Raw genomic sequence first — 25,266 nt, forward strand, 5'->3', positions numbered from 1 at the left:
GCACAACTCGCTGCCACCAACCGCTTCACGGTAACTATTAGCCGAACACACAGACGTGGGATTCAAGATCGAGATAACAGAACAGCCCAAGATTAATTATATAATTTAATCAGCCTAAAGCACACTAGAAACTACAATATATACAATAGGAGATCTACAGAATATACATAGGTCAGAGTACAGTTACAGATAAAGCATGGTTTACAAACAGGCATACACAGTTCCAGCAGTTACCTTGTGCGTCTGGCCACAGGGGGGCGCTGTAGACCAGGTTTCCAGGATCTTTCCCACAGATGTTTCCTACACGTGACCCCCGGCGAAAGAACCCTGGAAAATGGCCGAAGTAGGGTTATCAACCTGGGCAAATCCAGGTCCCCTCCTACCTTAGTGACCTCACAGGGAGCACTGCTCCACCCCTGGCTGGAGTTATGGACAATATCCACAACAGGGGATATGGCCATAACTTGGCCTGGGAGCGTCGTAGGCAGACGCCAACGCTCTCATTGTGACAGTTATGAATTTAGCTACAGAACGAGAGGACTCATGACTTGTCTACTAGTTCCCCATTGGCTGATATCACGCCTGGGGTATTTCCCCAGGTCCTGCTCCCATAAAAAGGGTGTGCCAGCATCGTCCGCATGCGGAGACACCATTTTTATGGTTGCCATATTTATCGGAAATATGGCTTGCGAGATATGAACCATTTTTTACTGGAGTCGTTCTGTCTGGATACTTCCAAGCTTGCTAATTAGATAGCAGCCCCTACTACAGGGTCACGGCAGGGAGTCATCCTGTGTCCAGTGTTCCCCAATCATCCAATTTCCATATCACAGGAGATGGCTGTTGGAGGTGTAAGTGGAACACAGACCAGTTCCTTTGACACCTATCTGCTAAACAAACCGTTTATCCCTGTGGTAAATTTTCTGATTGAAGGAGTTGTGTGAAGGAAAGGGGGGGTGACACCAGGAGAGGGCTTCCTGACATAACTTGAATATCATGATTTATCGTCATATCTCCGGATTTACCTCACAACTGATAACGAAAATTTTTATTCCAACTAGGTGACCAGTGCTGACCTTTGGTTTCTTCCATTTACTTTTGGAAAAAAAAACCTGGCTCCACCTGTTGCTCTATTTTGCCTTTGCGTAGTAATAGGAGTTTAGCAGCACCAACAGTTTGCATTGTAGAAACTCCATTAAACTACTGGAAAAAATCAGGCCCACTGCTCGAATATCTCTGGCAGATCTGCATACAGAATGAATGGAGTGCTGTCGTGTGTGGTTGCCTCTCTACTATGATATGGCATTTCATAGACTGCTCTCTGGATTGCTGGTTTCCCTACACCCGGGATAAGCAATGCTTTTTCTATTGGAAACAACCTTTTCAATCGAACATGTCAGGGTGAAAATGATGTTTTGTCTGCAGGTAGCAGATTATAGATCAGGAGAAACTAAGTAGGTTAGTATATGTGTAACGCCCCTGCAACCGGGTCGTTACAGGGTATTAAATGTTACCCCATTTTTCCCGGGCAGGAGGAGAAGAGTCCACACACACACACACACACACATCACACTGGCTGGAAGGAGTTAATAGCTTTTGCAGCATGAAGTTTTGAGTCCATGACTCATCCTGTCTCGTTAATGAGCAGGTGGCTGGACACAGGCAGGTCCCCATTACAACCAAGGGGAGGGGGGCCCGAATAGGAGTGAGTTTAGTGCAGAACACACAGAAAGTTTGTCAGAACGTCAGAGGCTGCAGCAGAGTGCAGACTTACACAGGACAGCTCCCTGCTGAGGAGATGCCACGAGACCAGGGCTGATAACACCTAGAGGAAGGGAAAGGAGCTGAGGACTGGGGATCCCTTGAGAAAGTTGTACCCGGTGGCGGTTGGTGTGTGTCCGCTACTGGAAGAGAGACAGACAGAATGGCGGCAGGTCCCCAAGATGCTCCATGCCACAGGGATAGCATTATCGCACCGAAAGAGAGAGGGACCCCCAGATCACTCCACCGGCCCCTTCCTCCTACCTGCCCGGGACCGACCAAAGGCTACAGGCGGCGAGGACCAGCACCCGGGTGCGATGTGGAACGGACTTTAAATAAAGAACAACTGGAACCGCACTCCGTGACTGCTGTGAGTAATGCCGCCGCCCTGTGCCCCCGGTGTCCCTGAGGACTGTTGCCCTGGGTCTCATAAACCTCCCGGGGCCAACCCGCTCCACCCATGGGGAGCGATTCCATCCGGCTGCCCGTTACACCTGCCCCGGAGAGAGACTGCGCAGCGGCGGCTGAACACCTGGCCGCAAACCACGGGTGGCGCTGCAAGCATCCCCCGACCCCGTACCGTTTCCTGGGGGAGAGCGATGGAGCCGGGTCGGGCCACTCACAACCTGACCCCGAATACCACCGGCCCGGTGACCGTGCGAGCCCTGCAAGCCCTGGCGCGGGAGTTTCATATGCGGATTCAGTATTTTTTTTAATTTACGTTCCTGCTTATTCTGAGCTCAGTAGTCATGTGGGTGGTCCTAATTAGTGACTGATAGGCTTCTCTGACTGTATGTGAATACAGAGATCGCTGTCAATGACTGATTAGGACAGTCCACATGACTATATATCATGCTGTCTGCAGATTGCACTGTATTTTGCATGTGACAGGTGAGATTCTAAAGGATTTTTTAATTTGAGAATATTAAATACAAATATGACATACTACACTTCCTTTATAGTGATTGCAAAGCCTTAAGTTTCCTGAATCCAAAAAGAGTTTTCTCATTATAACATAATAGTAAGTGAAGGACGGTGTCATGCCTTGGTCTGGGGACTTGATTCGGTAGATTCTTGCTCCATTGTCAATTTCCTTCACTGCTGAGCCTGGTTGATCTCTGTCCAAATGTGATGGTTCTTTTATCTTTGGTTTTCTCTTTTGCTTTACTGCTAGCCAGGTGTTCTCACTTCCCTTTTTTGTCTCTGTCCTATGAAATCCCAGGTGGGGCTATTTACTTTGACCTGGCCTTCTCTGCTGGCTATATTTTCTAGGTGGATATGTGCTAAGGAGTTCCAGCCTTGTTACTAAGGGGTTTTGCCTGGTAAGCTGAGATCAGTGTTATATTTCTCTCGGTTTTCTCATTTGCCTTTCCCACACCTTCTGTTCTCTGTTAGATTGGTAGCAGGTGTTCCCCTGCGTGCATTTATTGCTCAACCTTTCCCCTTCTGCATATGCTTTATGTTTGCTCATCTTGGGTTTCTGCCTACTCCTCCACACTTTCCTTATTAGTTGTCTCCACCCACAGCAGTTTTTAATTGCAATGAGATGACACACAGTTAGGGTCACAGAGCTAGGGACCCCAATATAGAGATATACCTTGACGAGGTCTTGGGGCTCAGTTACATTGATCAATGTGATTGCTAAATATCTCCTTTTTCCTAATATTCATGGCAGGTATGCAATTCATTATTCACATGTTCAAATTAGCAAGTAGCATTTTTCATTTTATATTCCAATATTTTTCCATATGCTTGAGGCATTATACCATTATCTAAGTTTGATGTGCAGCCTTATCCTTATATAGTATGTATTTTTTGGCTTGCACTCATAATATATATATATATATATATATATTAGTGCTCACTTCAGTTATCCTATTCAGTTATATGTAATTTTTTTTCTGAATATGAACACAGCTCCGCCCCTTTCGGCCATGTTTTTTTCCATCTCCTATATAAGAAAGTCCTTAGTTACCCCTCTCCACCCACAGCAGTTTTTAATTGCAATGAGATGACACACAGTTAGGGTCACAGAGCTAGGGACCCCAATATAGAGATATACCTTGACGAGGTCTTGGGGCTCAGTTACATTGATCAATGCGATTGCTAAATATCTCCTTTTTCCTAATATTCATGGCAGGTATGCAATTCATTATTCACATGTTCAAATTAGCAAGTAGCATTTTTCATTGTATATTCCAATATTTTTCCATATGCTTGAGGCATTATACCATTATCTAAGTTTGATGTGCAGCCTTATCCTTATATAGTATGTATTTTTTGGCTTGCACTCATAATATATATATATATTAGTGCTCACTTCAGTTATCCTATTCAGTTATATGTAATTTTTTTTATCTGAATGTGAACACAGCTCCGCCCCTTTCGGCGATGTTTTTTTCCATCTCCTATATAAGAAAGTCCTTAGTTACCCCTCTCCACCCACAGCAGTTTTTAATTGCAATGAGATGACACACAGTTAGGGTCACAGAGCTAGGGACCCCAATATAGAGATATACCTTGACGAGGTCTTGGGGCTCAGTTACATTGATCAATGCGATTGCTAAATATCTCCTTTTTCCTAATATTCATGGCAGGTATGCAATTCATTATTCACATGTTCAAATTAGCAAGTAGCATTTTTCATTGTATATTCCAATATTTTTCCATATGCTTGAGGCATTATACCATTATCTAAGTTTGATGTGCAGCCTTATCCTTATATAGTATCCTCCCGACCTCAGCCTTCAGCTCAGCGGCAGTCACAGGCCTGATCCAGGTGAGCTCCTCCTGGCCTCCGCTTGCAGGAGCCATCTTCTCTCTTCCTCCGCCTTCCATGGCGGGCACCGCTTCGCGCTCTTTTCTTGGACAAGGGGACGGGGCTTCTCTTCGTGCCCTTTCTTCTGGCACGCCCCCCTTCTTCCCGCGCTCAGTGGCTTCAATGGCGGCAGTTTCTCACAGTAAAACACAGGCTATTTCACGATTCTTCAGGCGCACAGTACCCGATGGAACCGGGCACGTTATCCTGTTCATGACGCCAAAATTTGACTCGCCCACCCCAGGGCTATGGGACACCCGGTGACGGGCCGGACTAGTCCGGGGGACGTCAGTGGTGGCTGGGCCCGGCTCCGTGGCCCTGGTGGGTGTCAGTAATAAAATGGCTAGGTGAATAAAGTTTGTGTTCGTGACGCCACTTGTGGTATGCGGCTATTAAGCTGCCGCTGCTGTGTGAGGCCTCCGGGGTGATGATATGGCAGCAATGGTGGTACTGCTCCCCACAGGTGGAGCGGTGTCCCGGGGCACAGTTGGTGCTTGTGAGTGTCTATGCAGATGAAATAACAGAGGCAACTCCAAGTGTGCAGTTTCAAGTTCTTTACTCACAATTCTTGTCAAGGCCGGCAGTAACCCTTGGACTGCTGCGATCACTGTCAGGGACCTCCGCCGTTTCTGGGTGATTCTTGGAGCAAAACCCGGTACCCTTCTCTTAAGTGTCTCTGTCTTCAGCTGTCTTCCTAAGCCTTGCCTTTGTAGGATGAACCTGGCTTGGCCTCCACAACAGCCTCCAGGCTGGGGGGTCACCTGTCGGCTGATTATCCCTTTTCTAGAGGTTCTGCTGTGGGCTATGGCCTGGGAAGTTTACAACTTTCCCTGGGTCTCGGTTTTTACTGTTTGGAGATGATTTTGCACTCCTCCGGTTTCTAGGGACCGTCCCCTGTTGCAGCTTTATCCCTCCACCGATGTTCCTGTGGAACAGGCCACCGCAGCTCTACAGCTACCCGTGGCCCTGGGATCCCTTCTGTTCTCTGCTTGGTGTCACCTGGACCCTCTGAGTCCCAGGATCTTCACCAGGAAGCGTCTCTTTCTTCTTTTCAGCTCCTGACTGACTTGGAGCTCTCTTTCCTTTCACTTCTCCTCCTTGCCTGCCTCCGGCAGACCTCCTCCTCCTTCCCCACTCTCTTTCTATCTTCAACTCTATCTGACTAAACCTGACCTTCCTTTCCTTGACTGCTCTCTGATGGCTCCTCCCACCTCCCCAGTTGCTCTGATCTACCCTATAGGAGCAGGGATGGGTCTTACGGCCCCTCCCAGCATGCAGCATGGGAGGGTTACTGCCACTATCCCTGGTCCCAGTGTGTTCCTAGCAATGGGTGTTGTGTAGATTTACCAGGGGACCGGTGTTCACTCCTTTCCTCACCCAGAATGGGGCATCACACCGCTGGATGGGGTGCAATGTCCTGTGGTGACGGAAGCCTCAGGGGCGCCACATGTTCACTTCCCCCTGTGTGTGTTCCCTGCATCTTCTTTAGAGCTTAAAGGGATTGACTAAGCGCTCATCCCATCCGCTCCTTACCTAGTGCCAAGTTCAGGGTCAGCCAGAGCCATGTATCCTGCTCAGCACACAGAACCTATCTGGGGTGGTCAGGGGAGCCAGAGGCCAGTAGAAAGGTTTGGTCAGGGGTCACCATCTCCCCCATACCTAGACACAGGGTTTCCCTTCCCTGTCACTCTACGCGTGGTATTTCCCCATACCTAGCGTGACAGTAAGGAGAACAATAGAACAAAGGTAAACTGCTGCACTCATACAGGAGAAAAGATGAAAATAGGGAAGAGTCTTTTGAATTTTCTTTTATTGGGATGGAAAACAAAGAAAGTCCTGTTTTACAGACGTTTCAGCCCGAGCATGGGCCTTTTTCAAGGTAGTAGGGACCTGTGTATCATAAAACAGGTAAAACTATAAAAACAGAGAGCGCAATAGGATTTTCCACATTAAAAAGTAAGATGTGTAAGGAGTACCACTCACCTGGCCGGGTTGTGGAAGGCACAACCCTCATGAACGCATAAGAGATAATGGCGGCTGGGTTAATATTAGGTGCTGGAGAGAATGGGTATCATGCTGTGCTACCTCCAATAAGAAAAATTTGTTGTTTAATCAACAAATTTTTCTTATTGACAGTAGCACAGCATGATACCCATTCTCTCCAGCACCTAATATAAAAAGGGTAAAGACATTTTTAAAAATAAATCAACACCACAATAAAAGTGTGTACATAATGAGCAATAGTACAAAATATCTGCAACAATTACAATCACCACCTTGCACATTGTCATTGTGACTTCACCGAACCCCATTTCTTTCAGAGTGTATTCCGGGCACTCTACTTCCTGCTCCCTACCTCTGCTCGTCTGCCTATCTTTACTGCTCAGGGTATGTTTGTTTTATTTCACCTTCACATACCGTATTTTTCGGATTATAAGACGCACTTTTTCTTCCAAAATTTGGGAGGAAAATGAGGGGTGCGTCTTAAAATCCGAATATAGCTTTACTTATGGGTCCTGTCTGTGCGGCGATAGGGCGGCCAGGTGCCTGTGGCTGCGTGCAAGCGGCCGGGTACCTGTGCTTGCCTGAGGGTGGCAGCCAGGTACCTGTGGCTGCGTGCGGGCGGCGGTCGGGTGCCTGTGCGGGCGGCGGTCAGGTGCATGTGCCTGCGTACGGACGGCAGCCGGGTGCCTGCGTGAGGGCAGCAGCTGGATGCCTGTTGGTGCCGGCTGCTTCCCTGTGCGGTTGGACGGGTGTACTGCTGGCTGCCACTCTGTGCGTGCGGGTAGCTGTGCAGTAGGTTTCCCAGTTTGTCTGCGGTCTCAGTTTCAAATGATGGCGCCGGGAGCGGGCGTGTGCGCAGATGGAGCTCTTGGACGAGAGCTCCATCTGCGCATGCGCTGCTCCAGACGACATCATTTGAACTGGGACCACGAACATTGGGACACTCACCGCACCGGCCTGCTGCACCACTCACCCGCCGTCGCTATTGCCAACACTACTGAAACGTCGCGCCTGTCACCATGGACCCTGCCGCGCCTGTCACCACGGACCCCGCCGCGCCTGTCACCACGGACTCCGCCGCGCCTGTCACCATGGACCCTGCCGCACCTGTCACCACGGACCCCGCCGCCACTGACCTGCACAACCTCTGTCTCCTGTGACCTCGCTTCACCACCACTGCTGCCCCCTAAGGTAAGAGAACACCGGAGTATAAGACAGACCCCATTTTTATTTTTTTACCTTTTTTATGTCTAAATTTGGGGTGTGTTTTATAATCCGGTGTGTCTTATAAAGCGAAACATACGGTACTTGGTTACTAGTATCCCTTCCCCTGACAGCCCTATTAACCCTCATTTTTTTCCTTACATAGTCACATTGGAGACCCTTTTCTTCTTTTTATTCCCCTTCTTTACATATTTATACATCGATGTGTGTTGGGATATTTCCCAGGAAGACTTTTTTCTTGACACTTGTAAGGCATGAGTACGTATTTTTTGATCATTTCCTTTTCTTTTCCAACATGATTTTGAAGTTCTGTATATTGCTGCCCCCTTGAGGCTTGTCTGTAAAATTGTGATCATATATATTCATATGTTTCCCTCCTGTTCTAGGCAGACATTTGTCCGCCACCACTGACAATACGTGTGTAACCGTATACTTTCCTTTATTTAGTAGATATGCGATGTTATGCCTCCTGCTAAAAATCTTCTTTTCACTTTCCTCATTTCTGTGAATTGTCGCATATATTTTGTATTATTTCTCATTATATACACACTTTGATTGTGGAGTTGATTTATTTTTAAAACTTTCTTTACCTGTTTTATGATTTTTAGGTCCCTACTAAATTGAGAAAGGCCCATGTTCAGGCCGAAACGTCGGTAAAACAGGACTCTCTTTGTTTTCCATCACAATAAAAGCAAAATCAAAAGACTCTTCCATATTTTCATCCTTTTTTCCCGTATGACGTAGTTTATCTTTTTTTCTATTTTATATATTTACTTCAGACCACCGATTATATCACGGTTGACCCAGGATTACCTTCTACAGTGCTGGCCAAAAGTATTGGCACCCCTGCAATTCTGTCAGAGAATACTCAGTTTCTTCCTGAAAATGATTGCAATCACAAATTCTTTGGTATTATCTTCATTTAATTTGTCTTCAATGAAAAAAAATAAAAAAATTGTCATAAAGCCAAATTGGATATAATTCCACACCAAACATAAAAAAGGGGGTGGACAAAAGTATTGGCACTGTTTGAAAAAATCCTGTGATGCTTCTGTAATTTGTGTAATAACAGCCCCTGTAACTTACCTGCGGCACCTAACAGGTGTTGGCAATAATAAATCCCACTTGCAGCCGGTTGTCATGGATTAAAGTTGACTCAGCCTCTGTCCTGTGTCCTTGTGTGCACCACATTGAGCATGGAGAAAAGAAAGAAGACCAAAGAACTGTCTGAGGACTTGAGAATCCAAATTGTGAGGAAGCATGAGCAATCTTAAGGTTACAAGTCCATCTCCAAAGACCTAAAAGTTCCTGTGTCTACGGTGCGCAGTGTCATCAAGAAGTGTAAAGCCCATGGCACTGTGGCTAACCTCCCTAGATGTGGAAGGAAAAGAAAAATTGACGAGAGATTTCAACGCAAGATTGTGAGGATGGTGGATAAAGAACCTCGACTAACATCCAAACAAGTTCAAGCTGCCCTGCAGTCCGAGGGTACAACAGTGTCAGCCCGTACCATCCGTCGGCGTCTGAATGAAAAGGGACTGTATGGTAAGATACCCAGGAAGACCCTACTTCTTACCCCGACACATAAAAAAGCCAGGCTGGAGTTTGCCAAAACTTACCTGAGAAAGTCTAAAACGTTTTGGAAGAATGTTCTCTGGTCAGATGAGTCAAAAGTAGAGCTCTTTGGGAAAAGCCATCAACATAGAGTTTACAGGAAAAAAAAGAGGCATTCAAAGGAAAGAACACTGTCCCTACAGTCAAACATGGCGGAGGTTCCCTGATGTTTTGGGGTTGCTTTGCTGCCTCTGGCACTGGACATGGCATTATGAAGTCTGAAGACTACCAACACATTTTGCAGCATAATGTAGGGCCCAGTGTGAGAAAGCTGGGTCTTCCTCAGAGGTCATGGGTCTTCCAGCAGGACAATGGCCCAAAACACACTTCAAAAAGCACTAGAAAATGGTTTGAGAGAAAGCACTGGAGACTACTAAAGTGGCCAGCAAAGAGTCCAGACCTGAACCCCATAGAACACCTGTGGAGAGATCTCAAAATGGCAGTTTGGAGAAGGTGCCCTTCAAATCTCAGGGACCTGGAGCAGTTTGCCAAAGAAGAATGGTCTAAAATTCCAGGAGAGCATTGTAAGAAACTCATTGATGGTTACCGGAAGCGGTTGTTCACAGTTTTTTTGGCTAAAGGTTTTGCAACCAAGTATTAGGCTAAGGGTGCTAATACTTTTGTCTGGCCCATTTTTGGAGTTTTGTGGGAAATGATCAATGATTTGATTTTTGTTTCATTCTCTTTTGTGTTTTTTCATTGCAAGCAAAATAAATGAAGATAATACCAAAGAATTTGTGATTGCAATCATTTTCAAGAATAAACTGAGTATTATCTGACAGAATTGCAGGGGTGCCAATACTTTTGGCCAGCACTGTAAGTAAGGAGAACAAATCCAACATTACATTGTGGATTAAATACAGGTCAAACATTTCAAAAACATAACGACACTGCAGTAACAAGGTCGCCCCGTGATATTTTTTGCATAAATCATTTATAGGCTAAATATTGTCTCTGATGATCACATGAGCTCAGGTGCACGGGAAGAACAGACAGAGTCGGGAAAGATATTTTATAACATTTACATCTGGGTGCAGAGAACCTAAATGAGACAATAATAAAACCTTCTTCACCCTCTCAGGATTTTGCTCTTACAACAATAAAGACCCCACAACACACACAGAAGCCCACAATCTGCTGATTACTGTTTATTTGTTTGATCTCCCATTTTATTTGCTGATTCTTGTATTATTTTTTTCTATTCAAATGTTTTTCATTTTGCTTCCCGGACATTTGTAATGGTTCTCGTTAATATTAGTAATGCATAATATACTAAAGTATTTACCGTATTTTTCTGATTATAAGATGCACTTTTCCTCCTAAAAAATTGGGAGGAAAATAAGGGGTGCGTCATAAAATCCGAATATAGCTTACTGGGAGGAGGAGAATTGGTGGGGGGCTGTCTGTGCGGCTCTCTGTGCGGGTGGCCAGGTGCTTGTCGGTGCGTGCTGGTGGCTGCCTCTTTGTGCCGGCATCCGGCTGCCTCTCTGTGCCAGCGGCTGGCTGCCTCTCTGTGCCGGTGGCCGGCTGCCTCTCTGTGACGGCGGCTGGCTGCCTTTCTGTGCCGGAAGCCAGCAGCATCTCTGTTCGGGTGGGTGGGCAGCCTGCTGGCTGCCACTCTGTGCGGGTTGCAGGCTAGCTGTACGGACTGCGGTGGCTGTGTGGCGGGTGTCCTAGCTGGTTTGTCTGCAGTCCATGCTTCAAATGTTGGCACTTGAAGTCAGCGCCTGCGCAGATGGAGCTCTTGTATGAGAGCTCCATGTGCACAGGTGCCGCTTCGGGCACCATTTCTTTGAAGCTCGAACCACGGACAGAGCATCTGGGACACTCGCTGCTCCGGCCTGCTCCACCACACAACCACCCCAGCTTCTGCTGTAAGTACAGATCCGCCACTGCCCCCTCTGACCTGCAACCGCCGCTGTCCTCACTGACTTGCCGCTGCTGCGAGCACTGGCCCTCCGCCAGCACAGCCTCTACCTCCTGTGACTCCGCTCCACCACTGCTGCCGCCCCCCTCCGGAAAGACAACACCGGAGTACAAGACGAACCCCATTTTTTTTATTTTATTTTTTTTTACCTTTCTTATCTCTAAATTTGGGGTGCATCTTATAAAACGAAAAATAAAGTAAATAATTTCTGCTTTTGGATACAATATAAGAACACTTCTCCTTGTGCTTTATGGATTTACTTTTGTATACTACAGTCATATGAAAAAGTTTGGGCACCCCTATTAATGTTAACCTTTTTTCTTTATAACAATTTGGGTTTTTGCTATTTCAGTTTCATATATCTAATAACTGATGGACTCAGTAATATTTCTGGATTGAAATGAGGTTTCTTGTACTAACAGAAAATGTGCAATCCGCATTTAAACAAAATTTGACCGGTGCAAAAGTATGGGCACCTTTATCAATTTCTTGATTTGAACACTCCTAACTACTTTTTACTGACTTACTAAAGCACTAAATTGGTTTTGGAACCTCATTGAGCTTTGAACTTCATAGGCAGGTGTATCCAATCATGGGAAAAGGTATTTAAGGTGGCCACTTGCAAGTTGTTCTCCTATTTGAATCTCCTATGAAGAGTGGCATCATGGGCTGCTCAAAACAACTCTCAAATGATCTGAAAACAAAGATTATTCAACATAGTTGTTCAGGGGAAGGTACAAAAAGTTGTCTCAGAGATTTAAACTGTCAGTTTCCACTGTGAGGAACATTGCAAGGAAATGGAAGAACACAGGTACAGTTCTTGTTAAGCCCAGAAGTGGCAGGCCAAAAAAAATATCAGAAAGGCAGAGAAGAAGAATGGTGAGAACAGTCAAGGACAATCCACAGACCACCTCCAAAGACCTGCAGCATCATCTTGCTGCAGATGGTGTCAATGTGCATCTGTCAACAATACAGCGCACGTTGCACAAGGAGAAGCTGTATGGGAGAGTGATGCGAAAGAAGCCGTTTCTGCAAGCACGCCACAAACAGAGTCGCCTGAGGTATGCAAAAGCACATTTGGACAAGCCAGTTACATTTTGGAAGAAGCTCCTGTGGACTGATGAAACAAAGATTGAGTTGTTTGGTCATACAAAAAGGCGTTATGCATGGAGGCAAAAAACCACGGCATTCCAAGAAAAGCACTTGCTACCCACAGTAAAATTTGGTGGAGGTTCCATCATGCTTTGGGGCTGTGTGGCCAATGCCGGCACCGGGAATCTTGTTAAAGGTGAGGGTCGCATGGATTCAACTCAGTATCAGCAGATTCTTGACAATATTGTGCAAGAATCAGTGACGAAGTTGAAGTTACGCAGGGGATGGATATCTCAGCAAGACAATGATCCAAAACACCGCTCCAAATCTACTCAGGCATTCATGCAGAGGAACAATTACAATGTTCTGGAATGGCCATCCCAGTCCCCAGACCTGAATATCATTGAACATCTGTGGGATGATGTGAACTGGCTGTCCATGCTCGGCGACCATCACACTTAACTGAACTGGAATTGTTTTGTAAACAGGAATGGTCAAATCTACCTTCATCCAGGATCCAGGAACTCATTAAAAGCTACAGGAAGCGACTAGAGGCTGTGATTTTTGCAAAAGGAGGATCTACAAAATATTAATGTCACTTTTATGTTGAGGTGCCCATACTTATGCACCGGTCAAATTTTGTTTAAATGCGGATTGCACATTTTCTGTTATTACATTAACCTCATTTCAATCCAGAAATATTACTCAGTCCATCAGTTATTAGATATATGGAACTGAAATAGCAAAAACCCAAATTGTTATAAAGAAAAAAGTTAACATTAACAGGGGTGCCCAAACTTTTTCATATGACTGTATGTTATACTGTTTTGTAGGAATTTTATAATATTTGTTGCCCTGTCCTCTTCTCGTACAGATTTTAGCATCTAAATGTAAATGTAAATATCTTTAATTATTGGCAACAAGCAAATATATTGAAAATGGTGAAGAATACATACACAAAGTCCTAAAAAGTTGCCGAACCTCTTGTTCTACAATGACTAAAGCATCCCTGTTAAAAATATATTTTTAAATATATTTTTCTTCAAATACATGATAAGACGCATGAAAGATGGACTTCAAAATGTGTAAAAAATAAATGTCTTTTTATATCTAATAAATTGGTTGCCAAAGTTCAGTTACAGAAATGAAAAATATTCTTCATTAGCTTACGTAAAAAGTTAATAATTAGTCTTTCTTGAGTTCCTGAGAGAGCAGCCATATCTTGCTTCGTCTTGGGTGAATGGTGGATGGATGGATGGATCAGTTTCCAGCAGGCTGGTGACATGTGCTTGTGTGAGAGCAGCCACCCCCTCCCAACGAGTGTTATATATGACAGCTGTCCAAACCCATATAGGGAGATTTTGTTAAGTACAGTTATACATGATGTAATCACTAGAAGCTTCCAAATAGAATGGTATATATATATATATATATATATATATATATATATATATATATATATATATATATATATCATACCATGTAAGCATTTACCTAGATTCGATACATATATTCAATACAGATACCTTTATCTTAATTTACGTACTGTTCTCGATAAATTCTGCCACTATAGATCTATTATCTGGATGTATTATATTATAAATTATTTAATAAATGTGAACTTTTTACAATCCCATAAACCATTAAATGCTCAGACACCAAGTTTTCTCATTGATTGGTTTTATTGCATAGAAATCATAAAGATAAATCCATCATTGATCTATAAGGGTTAATCACACAATCACATAATAACAGGCCACAACATGGCGGACTCTGGGGACATTTTTGGAGCTTTTTACTGGAATCATACAAATAATTATAGGTGGATAGTGTATAGATCACACAGGAGGCTCTGGGACGTCACCACGATGGTAGTAACCAGTGACCGGTCATCATGGTCCCCAGTGTATCACACCCAGGACAGATCATACAATGGTGGGCGGCACACAGGGGGCTCCTGCCATTATGCTCCTGTAGATTTATCTATCAATGACCCGTCACCAGGGGATAAATATTTCCTGCACACGTCACTCCTTATACATTAGTAAGTATCAGTCATTAGTAACAACATTAATTAAAGAATGTATGTCTGGAACTCCAATGGTGTGAAAAAGGTGCAAGACTCAAAAACATATAACTATACAATAAGGTAAAGAGTTGCCCAAAACCACGCCAAGGTAATCTCTATTTTTGGGGTCCCTAACTTATGTGTAACCTCACCTGTAGTTAAAAAAATTTGCTCTGTATAGGAAGCAAAGGACCAAGCTATATATGTGAAATGAAACACACGGCTATGGGTGGGGCAGGGTTCTCAGACAAAAAGTGCATACTAATTAAAGAATGTACGTCTGGAACACCATGGTGTGAACAAGGTGCAAAACTCAAAAACATCTAACTATACAATAAGGTAAAGAGTTGTACACTAGTCACAATGTATGGAAAAATACGTTAATTGTATTTTTCATTCTAGTATTCCCATAGCAGTTCTGCTTTTCATTATTTCTCCATACATTGTGATTAGTGTGCAACTCTTTACCTTATTGCATAGAAACAACATTGACCTCCATGTTTTTCACATTCGTGTACACTGTACTGCATGAAATTACCGACAGCGCTTGAAGTAGAATCAGAAGGGGTTGATCTAATCATGGACAAATATATATATTGCTATTTGTGGATGGCATGAGACTGTATATTTTGGTTTTTTTTACCTATTTCAGCTTATTGTATCACCCAGCTGTCAGGGTACGGCACCCTTTGTCCTTCTTTACTACTATTTCAGTATTTGTCCATTGTATGTACACTGGAGATCAAAATTAGCGAACAGCACACAATTTCCTAAATGTTGCGGTCCTTGTGTCATCCTATGTGATTATATCCTAACATGAGGAAACTCACAGGATTTTCCACTTATTTTATAAATTGAATTTATTGTAAAGCAAAGAATAAAAATGTAAATGAGATAAATTAAAGAACACAGATAACAATTCGAGGACACTGTCAGATACCTGTAAGTTATCGGTGTTAATCTGCACCTGGTGCTAATTTCCTTAATTATCTGTCAGGCCCTATGTAACTGGCTCCTAATTGTCCAGTTTGCACTGACTTTGCTGTTACAAAGTGACTGAAACCCTCCGGTAGCAGGTTGTCCAGATGAAGACCAAAGTGGTGACCCTATCAGCCATAGCAAGACAAGTTGGTCATTCCAAGTCTGTGATTTGAGAATATTGCATCTTTACAACATCACAAACTCTTTCAAGTCCCTCAAGAAGGCTGGCCACCCTCGAAATACAAATGGAAAAGAAGACTGGAAAAAGCGGAGATTTTCCATGGGTAATACTTTCAACACTGCTGCTGGAATTGCTTGGCAGTTCAGCCCTGAACAGGGTAAGGATCTGTCTCGTCATACAGGGTCATGACGTGTAAGATAATTTGGACTGAAAGCCCACTCTGCAGTGACCAAACCTCTCATTAGCAAAAATAATCACAAGGCTAGACTCGCCTTTGGTGAGGAGCATGTTGTGTGGACAGAGGAGAAGTGTCCACAGCTCATTATAGCGATGAAAGCAAGTTTAATTTATTTGGGTCTGATGGGAAACATTATGTTCATCGACAAACTGGGGAAAGACTGAACCCAAAGTGTGGGTTTGGGTTTGGTTTGGTATGGTTTGGGGAATGTTTTCTGCAGCAGGAGTTCGACCTCTCATACCTCGAACCTTCTTCACAACACGTGGCTCCTTACTAGTGTCCATCCCTCAATCAGACAGCAATTTTCATGACAATGCCCCCTGTCACACCGCAAAATGGGGAAAGCAGCTCCTGGAAACAATGAAATGGCCACAGCCCAGAGTCCTGATCTAAACCCAATAAAAAACCTCTGAAGACTCCTTGGTGACCAAGAAACCCACAACAGTCAAAGAACTACGGAAGAGACTGGAAACGGAGTGGACCAAAATGACACCAAAGCAGTGTGAGAGCCTAGTGATGTCCTGTGGCTGCAGATGTGCTGAAGTCATTCACAGCGATGGCCAGTGCACGTCCTACTGATTGTGAATGTTGTGACCTGCAGAACATTTACTGATCATCTCTCTCTGTGCTACAGTCATTGCTGCTCTCTAATTATCATGATCACGTATGGGGCAAAATAAAGGTTTTGTGTTGATAAACTTTTGTAAAACCCTATTCTAGTGGCATGGTGCCCTCTTACCCTGCTCTAGTGGCAAGGTGCAGCCCTTACCCTGTTCTAGTGGCATGGTGCGCCCCTTACCCTGTTCTAGTGGCATGGTGCACCCCTTATCATGTTCTAGTGGCATGGTGCATCCCTTGCCCTGTTCTATTGGCATGGTGCACCCCTTACACTGTTCTAGTGGCATGGTGCACCCCTTACCCTGCTCTAGTGGCACGGTGCACCCCTTAGCCTGCTCTAGTGGCATGGTGCACCCCTTAGCCTGCTCTAGTGGCACGGTGCACCCCTTAGCCTGCTCTAGTGGCATGGTGCTCCCCTTACCCTGTTCTAGTGGCACGTTGCACCCCTTACCCTGTTCTAGTGGCACGGTGCACCCCTTACCCTTTTCTAGTGACACGGTGCACCCCTTACCCTCTTCTAGTGGCATGGTGCACCCCTTATCCTGCTCTATTGGCATGGTGCACCCCTTACCCTCTTCTAGTGGCATGGTGCACCCCTTACCCTCTTCTAGTGGCATGGTGCACCCCTTACCCTCTTCTAGTGGCATGGTGCACCCCTTACCCTCTTCTAGTGGCATGGTGCACCCCTTACCCTCTTCTAGTGGCATGGTGCACCCCTTACCCTCTTCTATTGGCATGGTACACCCCTTACCCTCTTCTAGTGGCATGGCACACCCCTTACCTTGTTCTAGTGGCATGGTGCACCCCTTACCCTCTTCTAGTGGCATGGTGCACCCCTTACCCTCTTCTAGTGGCATGGTGCACCCCTTACCCTCTTCTATTGGCATGGTACACCCCTTACCCTCTTCTAGTGGCATGGCACACCCCTTACCCTGTTCTAGTGGCATGGTGCTCCCCTTACCCTGTTCTAGTGGCATTGTGCCCCCCTTACCCTGCTCTAGTGGCACAGTGCACCCCTTACCCTGTTCTAGTGGCATGGTGCATCCCTTACCCTGTTCTAGTGGCATGGTGCGCCCCTTACCCTGTTCTAGTGGCATGATGCACCCCTTACCCTGCTGTAGTGACATGGTGCACCCCTTACCCTGCTCTAGTGACATGGTGCACCCCTTACACAAAACCTGCAAATGTTCATCAGTGTAGATTACATTATTTCTGAAAAAATCAAATGATCATACATGGATCTCTAATTTTGAACTCCAGTGTACATTCCAATAAATGAACATGTTTTAGCCATATACGCCTTTTCTTCTGTTTTGTTTGTATTATGGAGTTGCATAGAAGCCCTGTTTGTTCATTTAAACTTCATTACGGCCTCTTTACTTTATATTCCTGTGTCTTTTGTATTTATTGTTATGGTTCACATGATACACAGATGACTGAACTCAGCCGAAAGCAACAAAATCAAACAAACACAAACCACATTGTGGCTGTTAGAATAAATCAACACAAGAACAATTGGTAAAGAAATGCGCAAAATTACAAAAAAACTATAGAATTTTCCAATCTCTGTAATCACAACAACCAGCAAAATAAAGTTATTGTGTCCTTTATACACGCAGTGATCAGCATAGAAATGGGGTCAGAATTTCATTTTTACCAACCTCCGCCCCCAAATTATTAAAATTAAGCAGTGCATTATATTTACCACAAAATCCAGCAGACATAAATAAAAAGCCACCGTAAGACAAAAATAAAAAGTTATGGTTAAGGACAGATTTCCACTATTTTTATATGGATAAACATTTATTTCTAAGTGCAAAATAATCAACTTTCTACTAAGGGCAGGTGCACACGATCAGGATTAGCAGAGTTTGGACGCAGCGTATTTCTGCTACGTCCAAAACGCTGCATTGTACAGTAGAAGCACAGCGTTATAAGGATTTTAATCCCATATTAATAGTCTGCATTCATTATAAGTCGTGTAATAGGAATTTTAGTTTCGTATTAATAGCTGAATGGTATAAGTCATTGTAATTCTCTGTACTTTTGATTCTGTATCTACTGACATATGAAGAGGGGGAGAGTAAGCTATTCCCCCAAACTTTGTTTATCTAGGCTTCTCCTGTCTGGACAATATGGCAGAAGATATTTATTCAAAATCAAACCAAGTCTTAGCTAGAATAGATAATGGTTACAAGTTCCTTATCTAGTGAGCTGGGAATTAAGTAATTTATGTTTTTAGGGGTACTTCTCACATAGTGAGATTGCTAGCGAGATCGCTGCGGAGTCACTGGTTTTGTGACGTACCAGTGACCTCATCAGCGAACTCGCTGTGTATGACACTAAACAGCAACCTGGCCCCTGCTGTGAAATCGCTGATCATTGCACACTGTTCTGGTTCATTTTTTGGTCATCGGGCTCCTGCAGTGCAGCACGCATTGGCGTATTTTACTGCGGGAGACCAACGAGCACCGACTCTGTGTAAGCAGCGTACACTGGTAACCAGGGGAAATATATCGGGTAACTAAGCAAAGCGCTTTGCTTGGTTACCCGATATTTACCCTGGTTACCAGCGTACACCGCTTACAGGCTGCCAGCGCTAGCTCCCTTTACACATAGCCAGGGTAAATATCAGGTAACTAAGCAAAGCGCTTTCCTTAGTAACCCAATGTGTACTCTAGCTGTGTGTACAGGGAGCCAGCGCTGGCAGCCTGTAAGCGGTGTACGTTGGTAACCAGGGTAATTATTGGGTAACCAAGCAAAGAGCTTTGCTTAGTTACCCGATATTTACCCTGGTTACCAAGCGCAGCATACGAGTCGCTGGTGGCTGGTAGCTGGTGAGATATGCTTGATTGACAGCTCACCAGCGACCATGTAGCGACGCTCCAATGATCCCTGTCAGGTCGGATCGCTGGTGGGATCGTTGGTGCTTCGCTACATGTGACGGGACCCTTAGGCTAGGGTGATATGTGATTGTTTGCAGCTGTTTCCTTTGAAGTAATACTATAAAAAGACAGCTGTAATTATAGAAATACTGACACGCTTGCCTATTGATTCTGGAAGGTGCTTTTGAGTTGTCTTGTCATATATGAGAATAAAGTCTTCAGCGAAAACAGATGTCTTTGGCTTCCTTGATCGATAAATAAGACATTCTCCTGTCACACAGTGGATAGGATTAATAGAAATTTCCTGCCCACTGTTCTTTTCTCTGCAGCGTAAACTGACCTGCAGCGTGGCTTTCCAAACTGCAGCATGTTAATTTACACTTGCGGAGAATTAAGTGTTCTCCATGGGGAGGATACAGTGAATGTCCGCAGTGTCCCGAACCCTGATTGTGGGCACGGACAGCTGCGGTCTTCTGCAAAGAGCACTCTGCTTCTTGGACATAGTGTCATCGGATTGTGTGTCCCCACCCTACGACTTCATTAAAAATGTTTTCCACAGTAGAGTATAAAACTTTCACCCAGCCTATGACTTGGGTGACAGCACTTTCTTATCTGCTCTTCCTCTACCTCCTCTCAGTGTTAGGGGTACTTCTCACATAGCGAGATCGCGGCTGAGTCACAGGTTTTGTGACGCACCAGTGACCTCATCAACGATCTCGCTGTGTGTGACACTGAGCAGCGATCTGGCCCCTGGTGTGAAATTGCTGATTGTTACACACTGCTCTGGTTCATTTTTTGCTCGTTGCTCTCCTGCTGTGAAGCACACATCGCTGTGTTTGACAGCGAGAGAGCAACGATCTGAATGTGCAGGGAGCAGGGAGCCGGCGTCTGACAGCTGCGGACGCTGGTAACCAAGGTACACATCGGGTAACTAAGTGAAGTGCTTTGCTTGGTTACCCGATATTTACCTTGGTTACGAGCGTCCGCAGCTGCTAGAAGCTGGGCTGCCTGCTCCTTGCACACGTAACCAAGGTACACATCGGGTAACTAAGCGAAGTGCTTTGCTTGGTTACCCGATATTTACCTTGGCTACGAGCATCCGCAGCTGCTTGAAGCCGGGCTGCCTGCTCCCTGCACACGTAACCAAGGTACACATCAGGAAACTAAGCGAAGCACTTTGCTTGGTTACCCGATATTTACCTTGGTTACGAGCGTACGCCGCTCTCAGGCTGCCAGTGCTGGCTCCCTGCACACGTAGCCAGAGTACACATCAGGTAACTATGCTTTGCTTAGTAACCCGATGTGTACCCTGGCTACGAGTACAGGGAGCCAGCGCTAAGCGGTGTACACTGGTAACCAAGGTAAATATCGGGTACTAAGCAAAGCATTTTGCTTAGTTATTCGATATTTACCTTGGTTACCAAGCGCAGCATTGCTTCCACGAGTCGCTGGTGACTCGTCGCTGGTGAGATCTGCCTGATTGACAGCTCACCAGCGACCATGTAGCGTCGCACCAGCGATCCTGACCAGGTCATATCGTGGTCGGAATCGCTGGTACGTCGTTTAGTGAGACGGTACTCTTAGAGGTAGCAGCTCTAAAGTGGAGATTATAGGTGGAAGATCAGAGCGCATAGAGGGTGGCAGATGAAATCAGCAAGATTATCAGGAAATGGAAATCACACAGGCTTTATGGGGTCAAAGTGTAAAGAGTGAGAAAGGCACAGAGGGCAGGAGTCTATGACCCAGAGCAATTATCAGTGAGCAGAGAGGAGAGATCACACTGAAAACTTAAGCTATGGGAAAATCAAACACTTCTTGGCATAAGAGACTCTCATCACAAGGAAATAGTGATCTATCACAGGCTATAAAAGGAGAAATAATTAGCATCTGCTGTAGATACTGTACAGAAGGGAAAATCATTCCAGGAATGAAGCTGTGCTGGTACATGAGATCTGGAGGAAATAGCAGCATATAACTTCACATACAGCCTGTATTACTGGGAGGCATATGATAACAGGAGAAAAGTCTGAAAATAGGAGCAGGTTTTAAAGTGCATATCAGGAGGTCTGAGAATGATTGACAAAATGAAGATTAGTTTTAAAGTGCATATCAGGAGGTCTGAGAATGATTGACAAAATGAAGATTACACCGTGAAACTCATTACTTGGATGTTAGCTCAACAATCCTTAGGACAATTGTTTGGCCAACAGCCATATTAGCCGATTCTCCTAAATAAAGGAGCGCTCATTTGGCTCCTGTGTTCTCTATGAGAAAGCCACGAACTGACATGTCAATCCACTGGCTTAACTCAGGAAGAACAATGGGATCAGTAGTGCAAAATTGGACATGGCTGATTGATGACAATCCAGACCATCAGTCGGTCGGCTCCCCCATGCACATTGAAACATCAGCCAAATACCTCAATATCGACGGCAATGGACAACATTAGTCTATTGTGTATGGGAGCTTTTAGCCATTAACACATACTAATTATCATTTTGATGTTAGAGGTGTTAATAACACTTAAAGGGAATCTGTCAGCAGGTTTTTGCTATGTAAACTGAAGCCAGCATATTGTAAGGTTTAACCCAGAAAATCCAGGCATGACTCTCTTGTCACAGTCTGATCTTTTGTTTATTTTCTATGTTTGTTTTAGCAGCAGGACCCTTATCATTGCTTGGACTCCTCACAGCTGCTCCTCCCTAATATCTTTATAGAAACATCCACCATATATAGTGCAACAAAAAGGGGCTTGTCGAAATGAAGGGACCCAATGTGTTTGGCAGTGAAGGTGTGTAAGTGTCTGATGGGGTCACACAGCTCATAAAAGGACAGCTGCCCGGCCTCATAATCCAGACACATCCTGAACCTATTACTGGAGATCTGATGAAGTAACCGTATAATATGACTATTATGTATCGCTCTATACTGATTATCATGCACGCTCCCTACATGTACACACCAGGACTCCTTATTATTTCCAATGTATGACTCATATCCTGTCCTGGGTATACTGGGGTAACACATCCCCACCCTGTACTCCCCAGACCCACTGATCTCCACATCCCAGTAATGTCGTCCTGAGGTAAATCCCCTCCTGCTCATCACCTGAAATTTCTGGAATCTCTCTGCTGTTTCTGGACGATTCTGTCTTATTTCTGTCCTGGTCGCAGTTTTCAGGTCGTCTGATATAAGGAGATTATTAGAAGCTGTGTTTACATCCAGTAATATGTCTGCAGGATCCTGTACAGGGAAGGTGACATTTACACCTCTTATCATAGCACATAATTCATATGATATGAGTAAGATCAGCTCCGCACCCTGATCACCTCCATCATGCCCTCCCCTGTCCTCATTACTTCCATCTTGTCCCCCTGTGTCCTCATCACCTCCATGATGTCCCCCTGTGGCCTCATCACCTCCATCCTCCTCCTCAGGATCACACAAGTCCCCGGTGTCTGGATCCTGTAAGACGGTCAGTGGATCAGTCATGTTACACAGCTCCTCAATGTGCCTCATCTTCCTGGACAGCGCGTCCTTCTTTATTTCCAGCTTCTGGATCACATCAGACAGTGGCAGTGACACCTGCTGTTCCCGCCTGGAGATCTCACTCAGGAACCTCTTCTCCAGGTCGTCCACCTGTCTCCTGATGTCTATAAACAGTGAAATTACTTTTTGGGCTTCTCCAGCTTCTTTTTCTTGAGCTTTTCTCCTGAGCTTCTCTAGACTCTGGACTCTTTCCTCAGTCTTCTCTCTCTTTGTGATCAGTTTCTGGAGAACATTTCTCAGTTTCTTCTTCCTTTTCTCAGAGGCCTCATTCAGCATCTCCACCTGATGTCCCCGATGTTCTCCGGCCAAACTGCAGGACACACAGATACAAGCAGCGTCCTCCGTGCAGTAATATTCCAGGATCTTCTTATGGACAGAACATTTCCTTTTCTCCAGAGAAGAGCTGGGATCAGTTAGGACGTGTTCTGGTCCTTTGCTGTGAACTCTCAGGTGTTTATCACACAGAGAAGCCTCACAGTGTAGACAGGATCTAACAGCAGGTACAGGAGAGTGTATACAATAAGTGCAGAGGATCCCGGTGATCTCCTCCTCATTTGGCTGAGGAGACAAATTCTCCACTATATTACACAGTGCTATGTTCCTCTGTAGTGGAGGCCGCTTCTGAAATGTTGCTCTACATTCAGGGCAGGTGTAAACTCCAGACCCGCCTTCTGTATCCTTCATACAATCAATACAGTCCCGGCAGAAGTTGTGTCCACATCCCAGGGTTACAGGATCTGTATACAGGGACAGACAGATGGAACATTCCAGATCCCTTCTTAGACCAGAAGATGCCATATCTTAGAGCAGAAGAAAGAAAAAAGAAACATGTGATCCATGTTTACCAGAAAAGATACAGCTAAACATGTTCTGGTTTTATTCTAACTTCAGTGATTATAAGGATCATTATTGTGATCAGTGCTGAACTGTGATTTCTTGCATTTTCTCTGGGGGAAAAAAAACCCCAGGCTGTATCTATTGCTCTATTTTTCCTTTGTGTATTACCAGGAGTTTACAAGAATCAAACAGTTTGCAGTGTAGAAATTCCATTGAAAGCTAAAGATAATGATGCAAACGAACCCCTACAGTGTATAACAGCTCCCCTCAAAAAAACATCAGAAACTATGCATTGTCATCATACCGCCCAAAAAAGTGGAATAAAATGCGATCAAAAAGGCATATGGTAATATATAAGTGTTTTTATTGTGTAAAAGCAGCAAAAACCCCAAAACAGTATAAATGTGGTATCTCAGTAATCATACTAATCACTTTTAAGACAAAAAAAATATTCCTGAGTTGCTGTTTCTTTTCCATTCTGCCGAGCGAAAAGCAGAATATAGAGCGATAAAAAAATATTATGTGCCCAAAAACGGTAGCAATAAAAACTCCAACTCATCCCGCAAAGAACAAGCCCTCGCATAACTCTGTCAGCAGGAAAATAAATGTGGTATAGCTAAAAATTGACAAAAAATACATAATAAGACATAACCCAAGAAATATACGTTGTAGATAGTATGGGATTGCTCACCTGGCTGGATTGTGTCAGACACAACTTCTATGTAGGTAAAGATACCAACTGCTGCTCATTATGAAAGAAGGAAACCAGCAGTAAATCATATAATAGAAAGGATATACGGATAAATCTGCTGCGCTGCTGGTCAGGAGGATATCCAATGGAAATGCAAAAAAAGCAGTTTTATTAATCTTCACATTTCAGAGCTGAACAAACTCCTTCATCAGAAAAAAAACTGCAATGAGGGCACAGAAAGACGCCAGGGATTAAATAGTCTGAAAACTAGAGCCAAGTGACATAAACACACCTCTGGAGGAGTGCACACAGTTTTCTCGTTGAATGTATTCAATAAATCAAAAAAGAAAAAAAGGAAGCATTGTCATATAAGCATGAAAAACGAATGGCAGTAAAAGGTTATTAAGATTGTCAATTATGTGTATTAAAGGAGAATTAAAGCGCACCAATCGCCAGGATTTCAGGATTTATCTACCATATATAACCCAAAGCTAGTGCTATACTGGCGCTATCAGGCTGATTCTATACATACCATTAGTGGTCAGCTCGGATGTATAGGTTTTAAAATCCAAGCAAGTAAAGTTTGTAAAATCAGCACATGCACCCTCACATCTTCTGCTCGTGACAGCGCATGGTCAGAACAGAAGTGGAGACAGCCCACAGGAACAGCTAATCAGAGGTCGCAACATGATCAACTGGAGAACAGACCGGAGGAGCATGCTGACAGCAGCACTCATCTCACCTGACTCCATGACGTCACTGCCGATCAATCCGCGAA

The 25,266-nt window shown here is 44.5% G+C and overlaps 1 protein-coding gene across 1 annotated transcript; it reads right to left on the reverse strand.

Moving 5' to 3' along the window:
• Positions 1–19,192: 19,192 nt before the first annotated feature.
• On the reverse strand, positions 19,193–24,693 carry LOC142302425 (E3 ubiquitin-protein ligase TRIM11-like). Its single transcript, XM_075343487.1, has 2 exons — positions 24,489–24,693; positions 19,193–23,760 (listed from the first exon to the last, which is right to left on the reverse strand). Exon 2 carries the CDS (start codon positions 23,756–23,758, stop codon positions 22,082–22,084), a length of 1,677 nt encoding a protein of 558 aa, XP_075199602.1. The 5' UTR covers positions 23,759–23,760; positions 24,489–24,693; the 3' UTR covers positions 19,193–22,081.
• Between the last annotated feature and the right edge of the window lie 573 nt (positions 24,694–25,266).

This window comes from Anomaloglossus baeobatrachus, chromosome 4 (assembly GCF_048569485.1).
Source record: "Anomaloglossus baeobatrachus isolate aAnoBae1 chromosome 4, aAnoBae1.hap1, whole genome shotgun sequence".
Classification (NCBI taxonomy): domain Eukaryota; kingdom Metazoa; phylum Chordata; class Amphibia; order Anura; family Aromobatidae; genus Anomaloglossus; species Anomaloglossus baeobatrachus.